The 14,524-nt window shown below is 35.5% G+C and overlaps 1 protein-coding gene across 2 annotated transcripts in view; it reads right to left on the bottom strand.

Annotated features, from left to right (window-relative positions):
- AGBL3 (ATP/GTP binding protein like 3) overlaps window positions 1-14,524 on the bottom strand; it is a 63,437-nt gene that overhangs the window by 37,094 nt on the left and 11,819 nt on the right. Inside the window, exons 5-8 of one of the 2 annotated variants that reach the window (XM_036246404.1) lie at window positions 8,560-8,667; window positions 5,424-5,562; window positions 3,421-4,200; window positions 269-431 (exon numbers count right to left, since the gene is read on the bottom strand). In XM_036246404.1, coding sequence (XP_036102297.1) covers window positions 269-431; window positions 3,421-4,200; window positions 5,424-5,562; window positions 8,560-8,667 — 1,190 coding nt within the window. Of the gene's footprint in view, window positions 1-268; window positions 432-3,420; window positions 4,201-5,423; window positions 5,563-8,558; window positions 8,668-14,524 lie in introns of those variants that run through there. The other variant, XM_036246405.1, reaches the window with a different exon arrangement.

The following is a 14,524-nucleotide window of genomic DNA, read 5'->3' as shown; positions in this document are numbered from 1 at the left end:
CTTGCCTTGTTCTTGACCTTAGGAGGAAAATAGGTTTTTGTTTTGTTTTGTTTTTATCATTAAGAACAGTGGTAGGATAATGGGCATTTTCTTCTTCATGTTTCAAATCACTGGCCACTAAACATTCTACGTAGCTGCTTTCTTATGGTCAATTGTAAAACCAGACAAAATAATAAAAACTCAGTTTACTGAATAAGATTATCCATTCTGCTATCTCATGTGGGCACCATTTAGTAAAGGAAAAGTTAAAAGCTTAAAAGGTGCTTACTTTATCTGGACAATTTTTGCTCAGCATGAGTGGAAAGATTCGCTGCTGTAAGTATAACGCTTTACATTTATCGCTACCCCCACAGCCATACATGAAGATGTTCTCTTTCCTGCTATGGCCGTGAAGGTCACAATATAAAATAACCTCTCGCTTCTCCATCAATCTACCAAGAAGAAAAAGAGTAAGTTTAAATATTACCTCTGCATTTTTCTTTTATGGGTATAACTATGGATTTACAAGTCTAATATCCAAGCAATTTCTTACATACTAGCTTTCAATTTCTCTTCTTATCTATACTGTCTATTATTAATATACAATTTTTAAAATGTCTGCAATAATTTCCTATTAACCATATACAAAATACAGATGCCTACCATTAAAAGGACAAAATTTACCTGATTCCCAACACTTTCTCCAACAGGATGGTTCATTATGCTGGCTTTTTTGTTGTGCCCAGAAAACGGTTCACTCCCATCTTTCTCTGTTAGCTCCCACATAGATTCTTTCTGACCGGAATACCTTCTTTCTTCACCTTTGTAAATGCAGATACTACCCCTCACCCCTCAAGACTGATCTCATGTCCCATTTCCTTTCTAACTACTCAAGCCCATAAGTCTTCCTGTTTTTGAACTCCTTAGCACTTAATATTGGTCCACTGACTTGGCACTCGCATAGGAAAGTTTTCACATTTTTTACATTTAATCTTATAAAGGCCAGGGAACACTTCAATCATCTAGAACAGTGCTCTGCTCACAAATACTCAAAATATTTGTTAAAAGTGCCTTATGACTGTGCTGAAGCCAATGAATATTTATTTAGTCCTGGATTAATGCGGTGAGTTAGTAGTATCATTTTGAGAAAAATGGTACAAAATTTGAATTGACTATTTTTCTGGTAAATTTATAATAAATCATTTATGAAAATTATTACATATTCTTCCTTAGCTTATATAATTTAGGCATGCAATAACTATAAAAGCAATAAAAAAATAAGCCCCCTAGACTGATTGATGCTGGCTTTCAAAGGGTAAATAAGTGGTAAAAAAAAAAAAAGGTTGTAGAATTATGGGCATTTTTGCCTTTTTATCACATTTCTAAACTTTATATAACATTATTATATTACTTAAATAATTAAAATTTCATATATTATTTGTCATATCTGCAAGGTTAGGTGATAGTGGGTTTTTTGTTTTTGTTTTGTTTTGTTTTGTTTTTTGGTATATGCCTCTAGCGGGAACTGAACCCAGGACTCTCTGGTCCGCAGACCGACGCTCCAACCGCTGAGCCACACTGGCCAGGGCATCTGCAAGGTTAAATACCAAAATGCTAGTAATGCTTTTTATAGTAATATAAAATATATTATAGTAGTCTCCCCCTTACAGGGGATATATCCCAAGACCCCAGTGTCTGCCTGAAACCTTGGATAATATCAAACCTATATATACTATGTTTTTTCCTAAATACACATACACTTTATAGCTTTTCTTTGGCATATCCAAACTGCAACATCACTACTCTTGAACTTTGTGGACATTATTAAGTAAAATAAGGGTGACTTAAACAGAAGCACTGGATATCAGTCAGCCAATGTGATAATGGGACGGCTACTTAGTGACTAACAGGAGGGTAACACATACAGTGTGGATACGCTGGGCAAAGGGGTAATTCATGTCGCAGATGTTACAAGGAGAGATTTCATCATGCCACTCAGAATGGCGAGCAGTTTAAAACTTCAAATTGTTTATTTCTGGAATTTTTCCATCTGATACTTTCAGACTGCAGCTGACTACGGGTAACAAACTGTGGAAAGTGAAACTGTGGATGGTGGACGAATGTATTTTTATAACAAAAATATTAAAATCTAAAATCAAAACTTTCAAAGCATAACTTCTATTAGAAACAATACTCCTTTAAACTAGAGTGAAATTTCATATTGAAGGCTATTACATGTATTCATTTATTGCCCTTTTCTCATTTGGTGCCCAATAAATTCTAATTGATAACAGATTGACATAAAGTCACTGAATGACACTTCAAGTTTGTAGAAAACTAACAAGATTATGAAGCAAGAATATTACATTAACTCCTTAAATATGAAATATGCTGTATATTTTTAAACCAACATTTTCCCAATTTTAATCGTCTTTTGGTTTCTTGAGAGTCAAAAGAAACCTCTACTTCTATGTAATTAATTCCCAAAGAAATTTTGTTATTTCTAGAATAAAACAGTATCTTAGGGTCTCTCCTCTTATATTAATTTAACAGTTTAGAAATAGTTTGACTATTTTTCTAACTAACAGGTAAGATATTCTAATATCCTACACTAAAATCTACTCTAATTCTCATATTTTTTAACAACTTTTTTCTTTTTTATATTTGAGGAAACACTAAATACATTTAAAGCTTCCAATGTTCCAGATTTTATTCTAGGTACTAAATTTAGTAACAATAATCTCATGTAATCCTTCCATCTATGAGGTAAATATTATTATTCACATTTCATAGATGATAAAAATGAGGTTTAGATTTGTCTGTAAATTACTCAAGGTCACACAGTTAGCCAATGATAGAGCGCGGATTCCAATCTGACATATTTAACTCCAGCTCCACACACTTAACCTAGTCATTTAATGAAAATTGTAAACATTATGTGCATTTTATTGTTCTGAATTCTTTGGAAAATTTAAAGCTGCTCAATTTTTCTAGGTGCAAAATAGGTTGTTATTCATGAAAGTTTTGACTATGTCACCTGTTAACGAAAAGACGCATCCTAGAACAACATATGATCAACCCAGCGCCAGAAGCCTGGACGAGATATAATTAATTTTCCCACATAAGGGAGTCGAGGATCCCAAGGCAAACACCACTGTCTCATTAGCATTAGCAAGGAACCAAATTTGGGATATGCAAATTATTAGTTCCACCGAGCCACTGAAATGTTCTAGAGTCAATATCATTTAATGAAAGGCCGGTGGATCCAAGGGCATAATCCCAGAAAGGTAGAGAAGCAGAGTCAGGAGGAACGGGGGAAAACTGAGTAGCTACAGCTAAACTATCTGAAGAAAGTCTAGAGCAATGCGAGTGGGATTGTGGGGCCAAAATTCTTCCTGCCAAGTTTACTAGCTAAGCAGAGGAAACTCGAGGCTGTTTTACCTATGGATCATGTTCCGGGTATACCAGACAGAAGGGAACGATTCCTTCAGGAGAGACGTGTAGTTGCGGTTTAAATCCCGTCCAGCTAAGGAGCAGCGGTAATTCCCCACGATCACACCGTCGGGGTTCAGCATGGGCACCACCTTGAAGATGAAAGTGTCCCGAAGCAACTGCGCATCATGTGAGCCTCCCAAAATGAAATCTAGGAAGCCTTTCATGATCCAAGAGCTGTTGGTTTCTCCTGGATGCACCCTTGCGGTCAGAATCACCGCCTTGCGCTTTCTGGAGTCGGCGTTCTTCAAGGGGGTGGTGATGGTGAGCACGTACACCATGTTCCTCGCAATCGTGTGGCACAGGACACGTATTTTGCAAAACCTGGACCGCACGGGGTCATTGTTGATGCTCGAAAGGTATGCTTGCAGGTTGGTGTAAGTGTACGGGTAGCAGTGAGCAAAGTAGCAGGTATCTTTGTTGTGTGGAAATTGACATGTCCAGGTGAGAGAGAAATAGTGGCGCCCATCTTGCTGAGGGTTGTTCCTGTAATACTTGATCTGGTCTCCTATTCTCTGCCAGCCAATATTACGAGTCTTGGCCTCTTTTTCAGAATAAAACAGTGGGCGCATACCCCGATTGTAAAGACTAGCAGGTTTGGTGAAATTGATAATAGTGAATCTGTAGACTATCCCTGCTTGGGTATTAGTGACTTGGAAATAGAACCACTGGGTGTGCTTATTTGTGAAGAGGTCAGGGCGCACTGTCAACTGGTATTCATATTCTGCCCTAATACACAAGAAAGGAAGGGGGGAAAAGCACATAAACAGGTGAAAATGACATTCAGTTTTAAATAAGGACAATTATTTCTACCTATTCACAGAAAGCTTTTGGGGTCTGGGGGTGGGGACGATGTTTATTTGGGCGGTATCCAAAATAGCAAGTAATTGCAAAAGATAAAAGTTTTGAAATGTTCTCTTCTTGGATGTGAAACTGCTTCTATGCTTTATTCTAAAACCTTTTTATTACTGTTCAAGAGAGCACATAAAAATGAGATTTGATAAAAATTATATTTTCACTCCAATTATGTTTCCTCTAAAGGAAATGACAGAGTTCTTAAAACTGAATTAAAGTCCAATGTTCCTTTGTTTACTTCAGATATATATTTCTGTTTTCTATTAGATTATAATTCTAGGGATCTGAAATAACTCTCTCTGAGAAATTTAAAAACATGTAAATTAATAAGACCACATAAATTACACAAAATTTTAAACACTTTGAGGACTGGATTTGATTGCTACTTGTATCTTCCAGATTTACTCACTGTGAATACTTATATAAAGGCAAAAATAATTTTACAAAAATTATATTACCTATAATATATACATATATCAAATCTATCTGGTTAGCTGTGACTTTTTTCTTTACCAAGTAACTTTCTATTTCTCAGTACTATGCACTTAGTGTGCGTGTGTGTGTAGTTATAAACAGTGACACAGGAATAGGTGGAATGAATGTTGCAAAACCATGATAGTTATTGAATCTAGGTGATGGGTATATGGTAGTTAATGCAGAATTTCATTATCCCCTGTACTTAAGTACATATTTAAACATCTTCATAATAAAATTTTTTTAAAAGAATGCCCTTGGACAGCATGCACATTCCTAAGCTTATTTTATGGAATATTCATCCCAAGAACTATTCTATTAAAAAATCTGAGAAGCAGTACGTGTGTGTGTGTGTGTGTGTGTGTGTGTGTGTCTGTGTGAGAGAGAATTCACATTGGCATATTGAAAACAGACAGTACAGAAACTTGCTTACTTTAATTCATAGGTCTCAAAATTATTTTAACCTTTCATACCCACCCCCAGGATCTCCAAGTAGCATCTATGCTTTAAGAAATTACAGTTCAGTGATGGATACTAAAATTTTAATGTACAAAATACAAAAAATAATAAAATAATAAATAGCTGATGGTCTAGCTCCTCAAATAAACATAATTAAAACCTACACTTTGACTACCTTCTGTAGATTACCACTCTCAAACCTTGCTTCAAACATCAAAGTGTTGTCACAATTATCCACAGGCTGCTTCTGGGGTGTTCGGTTGCCCCCAACTCGGGAATATACAAAACAAGGTTCTTTGTAAGCTGTTGAGAGAAATAGGCCATAAAAATACCAAGCCATGTGTAAAGTATAGGCTATTCTGTATAAGTGAAGTGACACTGAGAATTTTAATTAGTAAAGTAATTTGATACTAATATACAGATTTATGTTGAAGTAAGAAAATCTAAGAGAATTAAGACAAGAAAAGCAATGCCTAAAATAAATTCATGTTACGCACATTAAGAATATTATTCTGCTTCTGGTTATTATGAAATAACTGATTCTGAACTTGACCTTTCACTATAAATAATTATGAATCTGGACAACACATAGACCAGAACTATATCAGATTCTTGCAAAAAGATAAATACATGAAGTAGTACTGTGTTTAACCCTGGTTTTCTTCCTGTGAATACTTTCTGACTATACCTTAGGAAGGTGGCACTTAAGAATAGTCTTGCCCAGCCAGTGTGTCTCAGTGGACTGAGCATCATCCCATGGACTGAGAGGTGCTGGTTTGATCCCCCGTCAGGGCGTGCAGGAGGCAGCCAATTGATGTTTCTATCTCTCTCTCCCTTCCCCTCTCTCTAAAAAAAAATCAATAAAAAGATATTTTAAAAAAAGAATAGTATAACAATCTTGCTGTGCTGAGGAGGAAAGACTTGCTCAGGGCTGCTGAAATTTGTGAGGCAGGACACTAGAGAGCAGAAAGCTATATACAGGGGAGGGTCTCAGCAGTCTACATGATGTTTCCCCAGTCCTTTCCCGAGGGCTTGGTTGTATAAGCACAGGATAAGACCAAACAAGATAGGAAATAGTGCTACTAGGGGGGATGAGTATATTTCTAGAATATACTGGAATTTCAACATATCCAGAGTGGAAAGATTTCACTAAGCACCTCAGACATTTCATCATGACTCCAGAAAGGCTGCACATTGGGCATAAGAACCACATCTAAGACCTAGTACTGAGGCAAAATGAAAATAAATTTGCCCTACAAAAAAATAAAACCAGCCTGAAAGAAGCAGAATTACCTATCAGCAATTTAGCTGCCTACTAGAAAAAAAATCAATGTAAGTTTTTAAAAGACTATAATATAGACTCCTACAACACATCTTTTACAATGCCCTGCATATGATAAAAAATTTGTGAAGCTTGCTGAGAAGCAGGAAAATGTGATCTATGGTGACACACACACACACACACACACACACACACACACATTCAACAGACCCCAAGATAACTCTGATGGGATTTACAGAGGACTTAGAATATGTGTTAAAAGACTTAAAGAAAAAGATAAAGATAATGAATAAAAAGATTAATCTTAAAAAAATAAATGGAAGCTATAAAAAAGAACCAAATAAAAATTCTAGAAATAAAAAGTACCATCACTGAAATGATTTACTGAATAGGCTCAAAAGAAACATTGAAGATTACAGAAGAAAGACTCTGTGAACTTAAAAACAAAAAACTCAAGGACAAAGAAGGACAAAAAATTAACAAAGATCCAGGGACATGTGGGGCATAGTTAGAAATCCAACATATATGCAATTGGAATTCCAAAGGACAGAAGAGATAAAATAGTATAGAAAACTATGTATAGAAATAACAACTGAAAATTTCTCAAATTGGGAGGAAAAACGCACTCTATTAACCTATGGACCCAATAAGATCAGCAAACTCCCAACAGAATAAATATAGAGACAATCAAATCTAGGTAGAGCATTGATTTGTAGAAACCAGAGGGAGAGAAAAAGACACATTGTATATAGGGAAAAATGATAGAAATTATGGCTGACTTTATTAAAGACAACAGATATCACAAGACATTGGGACAATATCTTTAAAGAAATTAATCTTTGAAATAAAAATTGTCAACCAGAATTCTATATAGCTACAGGTCTAAAAACCCTCTATTGGTTTACCCTTTCAGGCCGAGGAGACATAATGATTCTGCTCTGTTGATAGTCTTATGTTGCTTTGCTATTCCTTGTTAGTCTCCCTTAACTCTGCCCACCCTTTTATAAATTATACTTTCACTGAACTTTAAAAAATTATTCCAAGTATGTCATTCAATTCCTGACAAGACCCTGAGTGACTCATCTCAACTCTTTCAATTTTTTATCAGATCTCATTTAAGTTATGTGTCTAAGTTCTACAACTAGCCATGTAAATATTTGAAAAGTTAGCCATAAAAAGATTTGAAATCAAATTAGAAAAATCAGAGGTGCTTCTCTCACTCCAGTTGTTTAATAATATGTGAGTAAATAATTTCTCGAACTGTTTACTGAATAGGAAACAATCCTGTGAATGTATCTGTTTTGCCAAACCTTTTAATAAAATACATATGTTCCCTGGAAGGTATCTTTAACATATACTGTAAGATACAGAACTCTGGTGGTGAAACTCTGCAGGAGTCCCATACTTCCTCAGGTTGGTGCATAAGGAGTAGTAGTTTAGGATATAGGCTGAGACGTCTATGTTTGATTATTAGCATACTGCATCACAAAGCAGATACGAGATTTTGCATTACTAGACCTTTCAAAGTACAAATATTGATCTCAAGTTTTCTGAGATATAAACTTAGATGTTATTTGCAGTGAGCATGTTTTCCTCTTTTAAAGATGGAAATCCCAAGAACTGCATCAAACTGGCATGAAATGAAAAAAATAACTTCTGAAAGATTGCATGAATATGACCTTTCAATAGAGAGAAACCAATAGCTGCAGAGCACTCCACTAGACTTACCCTTGAAAACTGATATGAAGCATAATTCCTCCTTAAATATAACTCCATTCTAATGGCCAATGTGATGTTTTATTTTAAAGTAACTTTGCATAAACTAAAATACACATTCAAGAATATAATTAGCACTAAATCAACATTCGGATCAATAGGTAACCAAACATTTTTAAGGGGCCTGGGGTTTCCTGGTAATCTGAAATTTCTGCTATATACAGCAAAACAAAAATAGGTAAGAGATTTAGCCCAGGTACCACATTACATTTTTACAGTAACATGGTTCATCATGTACCCACCATCTTCAGCGAGATAAACCACTGCGTCTTCTTTGGAGTTTGCATAAAGGGGTTCTATCTCTAGGCCTGTTGGGATGTACACTGGCTCAGAATGAGGAGGAGTCAAATCTACAAAGAAAAAAAAGAGAACACATTACTTGAATGTGACAAAATTAAAACAGGAAAATTTTATTGTACATTTTTAAATTGTTTATTGGTAGATCTAGGCTAAAATTTCAAGTTTGGTGCAGGGCTAGATTTTACCTAGGATTCATTGGCAGCAATAATGAACATGGGCACACTGTTAACAAAACCCGGAACATTTCCCTTGCATCTTGTCCTAAATTATTATAACAAATAGTTCATAATTATTTGGTGTCATTATCTATTTTATGCTGAAGTTTCTGTTTCTCCTGGACACTTGGTATCTTTCTGACCCACCTCTGGGAATCTTGCTCCACCTTTATTCTCCCTCTCCCTGAATCTTCGGCATCTTGCCGATAATGGTTGTCTCCTATACTTATAAACATGTTCAAGTATCTTCTGTCTCCCCAGAGAAAGGCCATCCTTGGACCCCCACATTCTTCTTTAGCTATATCAGCTTTCCTTTTCTTCATATTTTTAGAACCAAGTTTCTTAAAAGTTGTCTGAGCCATACTCAAATGCATCATCTATTTTTGACCATGATCTATTTGATTGGAAAAAGTTACTTCACAGCCCAACTACTCTAGTTGTTCCCACTTTTTAGTGAAACAAGAACTTGGTGATGACTCATTATCCTCTTTTATTATTGGCTTATGTGTGTCAGACTATGCTTGGTTCTGGTAATCAATATCCTCCTATATAGGGAGACAGCTTCTATGATCCCAAATACAGTTATTGAAACAGAAGAAAAAAATAACTTGGTGGCAATAAACAAACATTTTGGGGATTCTGTATACAACTGCTTTAGCAGCATCACTATATTTGACATAATTAATAGGGGTCAAGTCTAGCTACAGAGAAAGCATAGATTAAAGTATTGATGCCAATATGAATGACTGCATATTGGCAGGTAACTGAACAACACACAGCCAAATAAATTGATAATAAACAATAAAGAAAATTATGCTCTTATTAGTTGAAAAACTTCATTGATTCAAATCAAAATTAATCACAAACTGATAACAGCACAGCTTCCAAAAATTTTGGGAATCTCAGCTATGTGCCTTGGTGTATGCTTATCATCAAAAGATCTGTGACCCAGTGACCCCACTTCTATAAATATACCCTAAGAAGCCTGAAACACCAATCAGAAAGAATATATGTACCCCCATGTTTGTAGCAGCACTATTTACAATAGCTAAGATCTGGAAACAGCCCAAATGTCCATCAGTAGACGAATGGATAAAAAAGCTGTGGTACATATACACAATGGAGTACTATGCAGCTGTAAAGAAAGATCTCTTATCCTTTGAGACTACATGGAGGCACCTGGAAAGTATTATCCTAAGCGAAACAAGCCAAACAGAGAAAGACAAGTATCATATGATCTCACTTATTTGTGGAATATAATGAACATAACAGTCTGAGGAATGGGGTAGTCCCAGAGACGTGGAAGTGGGGTACAGACTGACAATCCCCAGAAAAGGGGGTGGTGGGGGAGAGATAAACCACAGAACTTATATGCATGAACAGTGGACATGGACAACAAAACTGGGGACAGGGAAGGGAGGGAGGGAGAGGGGGGAATCAGCGGGGGGAAAAGGAGAAACATCTGTAACAAAAATAAATAATTAACAATAATAATAATAAAAAGATGGGTGACAGTTAACCATCCCAGTTAAAGAAACATAGACTTCATTAATCTGTTTATATTCTTCTTTTATTGTTTAATAATGAGTAGTCCTTATAATAATATGAAACTGTAATGTTAGAACTGTAATGTACAGAAAGAATCTGTACAATAGGGTCAAGTTTGCAGCTTATCAGAGTACTCTTATGATAACTCTACGTTTAACTTTCTGAAGAAGTGCCAAACTTTTCCAAAGAGGCTGAAGGATTTTAAATTCCCACCCACACAGTATGGGGATTCTGATTTCTCTACATTCTCATCACTTGTTTTCTGGTTTTGACTCCAGTCATCACAGTGGGTTTAATTTGCATTTCCCCGATAACTAAAGATGCTGACTATCTTTTCATGTGTTTATTGGCTATGTTTATCTTCTTTGGAGCATCGTCTATTCAGATCATTTGCACTTTTAAAACTGAGTTGTCTTTTTTAGTGTGAGTTGTAAGAGTTCTATATATTCTAGACATACATCCTTTTTATTGTGAGTTGTAAGAGTTCCATAGAAGTCCTTAATCAGATAAATCGCTTGCAAACATTTTCTCCCATTCTGTGGGTTGTATTCTCACTTTCTTGATTAGTTTTATTTGAAGCACAGCAGTTTTTGATGAAATCTAATGGACCCACTTTTGTTGTTATTGTTGTCTGTGTTGTTGGTGTTATAGCTAAGAATCTATTGTCAAATTCAAGGTCATGAAAATTTACTTCTATGCTTTTTTCTAAGAGCTTGACCCATGAAGTCTTGACACATTTTGGTGTGCTATTTATCCAGTTGTCCCAGCACCATTTGTTGAAAAAACTATTCTTTCCTTATTGAACAGACTTATCACCTTTGTTGAAAATCAGTTGACCACAAACACATGGTTTATTTCTGGACTATCAATTAGAATTATTGATGTATATTCCTGTCTTCATGATAGTACAACACTGTCTTGGTCATTGTTAGTTTATAGTTTTGAAATTGGGTATTGTGAGTCTCAAACTCTTCTTTCTCATGTTTTTTTTTTTGTTTGTTTGTTTTTTCCCGCTATTCTAAATTCCTTGAGTTTCCATATAAATTTTAGGATCAATTTGTCAATTTCTACAAAGCAGATAGTATTCTGATGGAAATCGTATTGAATTGGCAGATTAATATGGGGAGAATTGTTATAACAATTGTAAATTTTCTGATCCACAAACATGGGTGTTTTTAAAATTTATTTAGATTTTAAAATTTTTCTTTCAGTAATGTTTTGTAGTTTGCAGAGTATACGTTTTATACTTTTCTTAAATTTATTCCTACATTATTCTTTTGATGTTAGTGTAAATGAAATTGTTTCTTTAAATTCATTTTAGCATTATTCATTATAAGTGTATAGGAATATAATTGATTTTTAAAATATTGATCTTATATCTTTCAACCTTGCCAAACTCATGTACTAGTTTCGGTAATTTTTAGTGGGTTACTTAGGGTTTTCTATATACAAGATTACGTTTTTGGTGAACAGAAATAGTTTCACTGCTTCTTCTCTAACCTGGATGCTTTTTCTTGCTTAACCACCATGTTGTATAGAAGTGGCAAAAGTGGATATCCTCATCTTGTTTTTGATCCATTCTTTCACTGTTAAGTACATATTAGCTGTGAGATTTCATAGACGGTCTTTATGATATTAAGGATTTTCCCTTCTCTTCCTATTTTTTTTTTTTACATGAAAGGGTGTTGGATTTATACACACACACACATATACAAACTGTTTGATTGTATATATAGGAAATGTCCAGAACAGGGAAATTTAGAGAGACAGAAAGCAGATTGGTAATTTTTTTACTGTGGGAAGAGAGAATGAAGAATTATTGTTTAATAGGTATAGTCTTTTTGTAGGGGACATGAAAATGTTCTGGATTTAAATAGAAGTGATAGTTATACAACACAAAAAAAGTACTAAATACTGCTAAATTGTCCACTTTAAAATGGTTAATTTTATCCAATATATATTTTACCTCAATTAAAAAAAAAGTCAGCCCTGGCCAGTTTGGCTCAGTGGTTAGAGCGTCAGCCTGCAGTCCAGAGAGACCCGGGTTCGGTTCCTGCTAAGGGCACGTACCTCGGTTGCATTGCAGTTTGTCCCCGGCCCTGGTTGGTCGTGCGGGTGGCAGCCACTCAATGTGTCCCTTTCACGTTGATGTTTCTCTCTCTCTCTCTTCCTCTCTCTCCCTCCCACTCTATATGAACAAAAAATGGAAAATTGTCCTCGAGTGATTAAAAAAAAAAGTCAGAAGCTAATCAAACAATAACTTTCTTAAGAACCACATCACATCTAAAATTATAAGTCTTCTGGAAAAACTTTATAAGCAGTAAAATGCTCTACAGATGTTGGCCACATGTATGTCAACTGTGACATGTCACTAACAAGCACACCACTATGACACATACATCATTTATGACATGCATGTTACTACTGCCACTTATGTCACATAGCACGTATATCAATTCTGAGGTAGATTGTGACACTTTGGTTTCACCACATTTGTCCACTGTGACAAAGTGTTAATTTTGACACACACATCGAAACTGACCTATCAATTTTGACACATTTTTATTTTTTATTAATTTATTTTGTTACAAATGTTTCTCCTTTTTCCCCCATCGACACCGTCTTCCCCATCCCTCCCCGCCCCGTTTCCAGCTTTGTTGGCCATGTCCATTGGTTATGCGTACATGCATATAAGTTCTGTGGTTTATCTCTCCCCAACTCTACCCTCTCTTCTGAGGATTGTCAGAATTGAATTTGACAGGTGTGTCAATACTGCCATGTGTTGATTTTGATGCATGCGTTTATTCTGACACACTGACCACTCTGACATGTGCATTGATTCTGACATGCACACTGATTCTGACACACGTCAATTTAGACACGTGTTCACTGACATGCACATTCATTCTGACACATCAAAATCAACACATCAATTTCGACATCTTGATGTGACACATCTGTTCATTCTGACACATGTCAATCTTGACACATACATCGATTCTGACACAAGGGTGGATTTTTATTTAACATGTGTTTATTCTGACATGTGTTTTGATTCTGGCATATGCTGATTTTGACACACATGCTGAGTTTTATACACATCAATGCTGACACATTGATTTTGACACACATGTCAGTTGTTGAGTTGTATGTCGTATGTGGCAATCCAGCTTTGCTGGCAGATGTCCATGATCTCTCAGCTGCAGCAGTTTCCAGAAGTTAGTAGAGTTCCTGCCATTAATTTCACATGGCTGGCTCATGAAAACTGAGAGAGCAGGGGTCCTGTCACAACAGCACTGGGTCAATATATAGTTAGCACATCTTTGGTTCTTCAGATTGAAAAGATTGTCTTCTTTAGTAATCAAAGACCAAGGCCAGATCAATCAGGTTCCAGAAATTATCAAAGCTTCAAGGTCAGTGGTTCTCACCAGGGGAGATTTTGCTCCCAAGAAAGGGTATTGAATTTTAAATAATACTTTTTCTGTAGCGATTGAGAACATACTATATTTTTTATTTTTTGATCTATTGATATGCTGTATTACATTAGTTGATTTCATTACATCAGTTATATTACTTGATTTTTGAATGCTAAACTAACTTTGAATTTCTAGATAAATTCTGTGTTCATGGTGTATACTTTTCATGTTTTGCTGGATTTGTGTTGCTAGTATTTTGTTGAGAAACTCTGCATCATAACAGATATTGGTCTGTAGTTTTCTCATGATGTCTCATTCCGGCTTTGTACACACGGTTATACTGGTCTCCTAAAGCTTTCCCTTCTCTCCCAAATTTGGAAGAGTTAGTGCAGATTGGTAGAAACTTTTTGGTAGACTCTTCCACACATTCAATGTTTGGCACAAATTAGCAATGAAGTATCTGAATATGGGCTTTTCTTGTAGGTAATTTTGCTATTACTAATTCAATCTCTCTACTTATTACATATCTATTTATATTTTCTATTTCCTCTTGAGTCAGTTTCAGCAGTCTTGCCTTTCCAGGCATTTGTCCATTACATCTAAGTTATCTAACTCATTGACATCCCTTATTAGTCTACATATGGTTCTCATTTAATATGATAATTACATCCTCTTAGATTTCTGGCACAGGCTTCTCGGGACAGTTACATACATCCTCAAATTATAGA

This window comes from Molossus molossus, unplaced genomic scaffold, assembly GCF_014108415.1.
Source record: "Molossus molossus isolate mMolMol1 unplaced genomic scaffold, mMolMol1.p scaffold_m16_p_7, whole genome shotgun sequence".
NCBI classification, from domain to species: domain Eukaryota; kingdom Metazoa; phylum Chordata; class Mammalia; order Chiroptera; family Molossidae; genus Molossus; species Molossus molossus.
The sequence above is the reverse complement of the archived record's forward strand: the minus strand, read 5'-3'. Positions and strand labels throughout refer to the sequence as shown.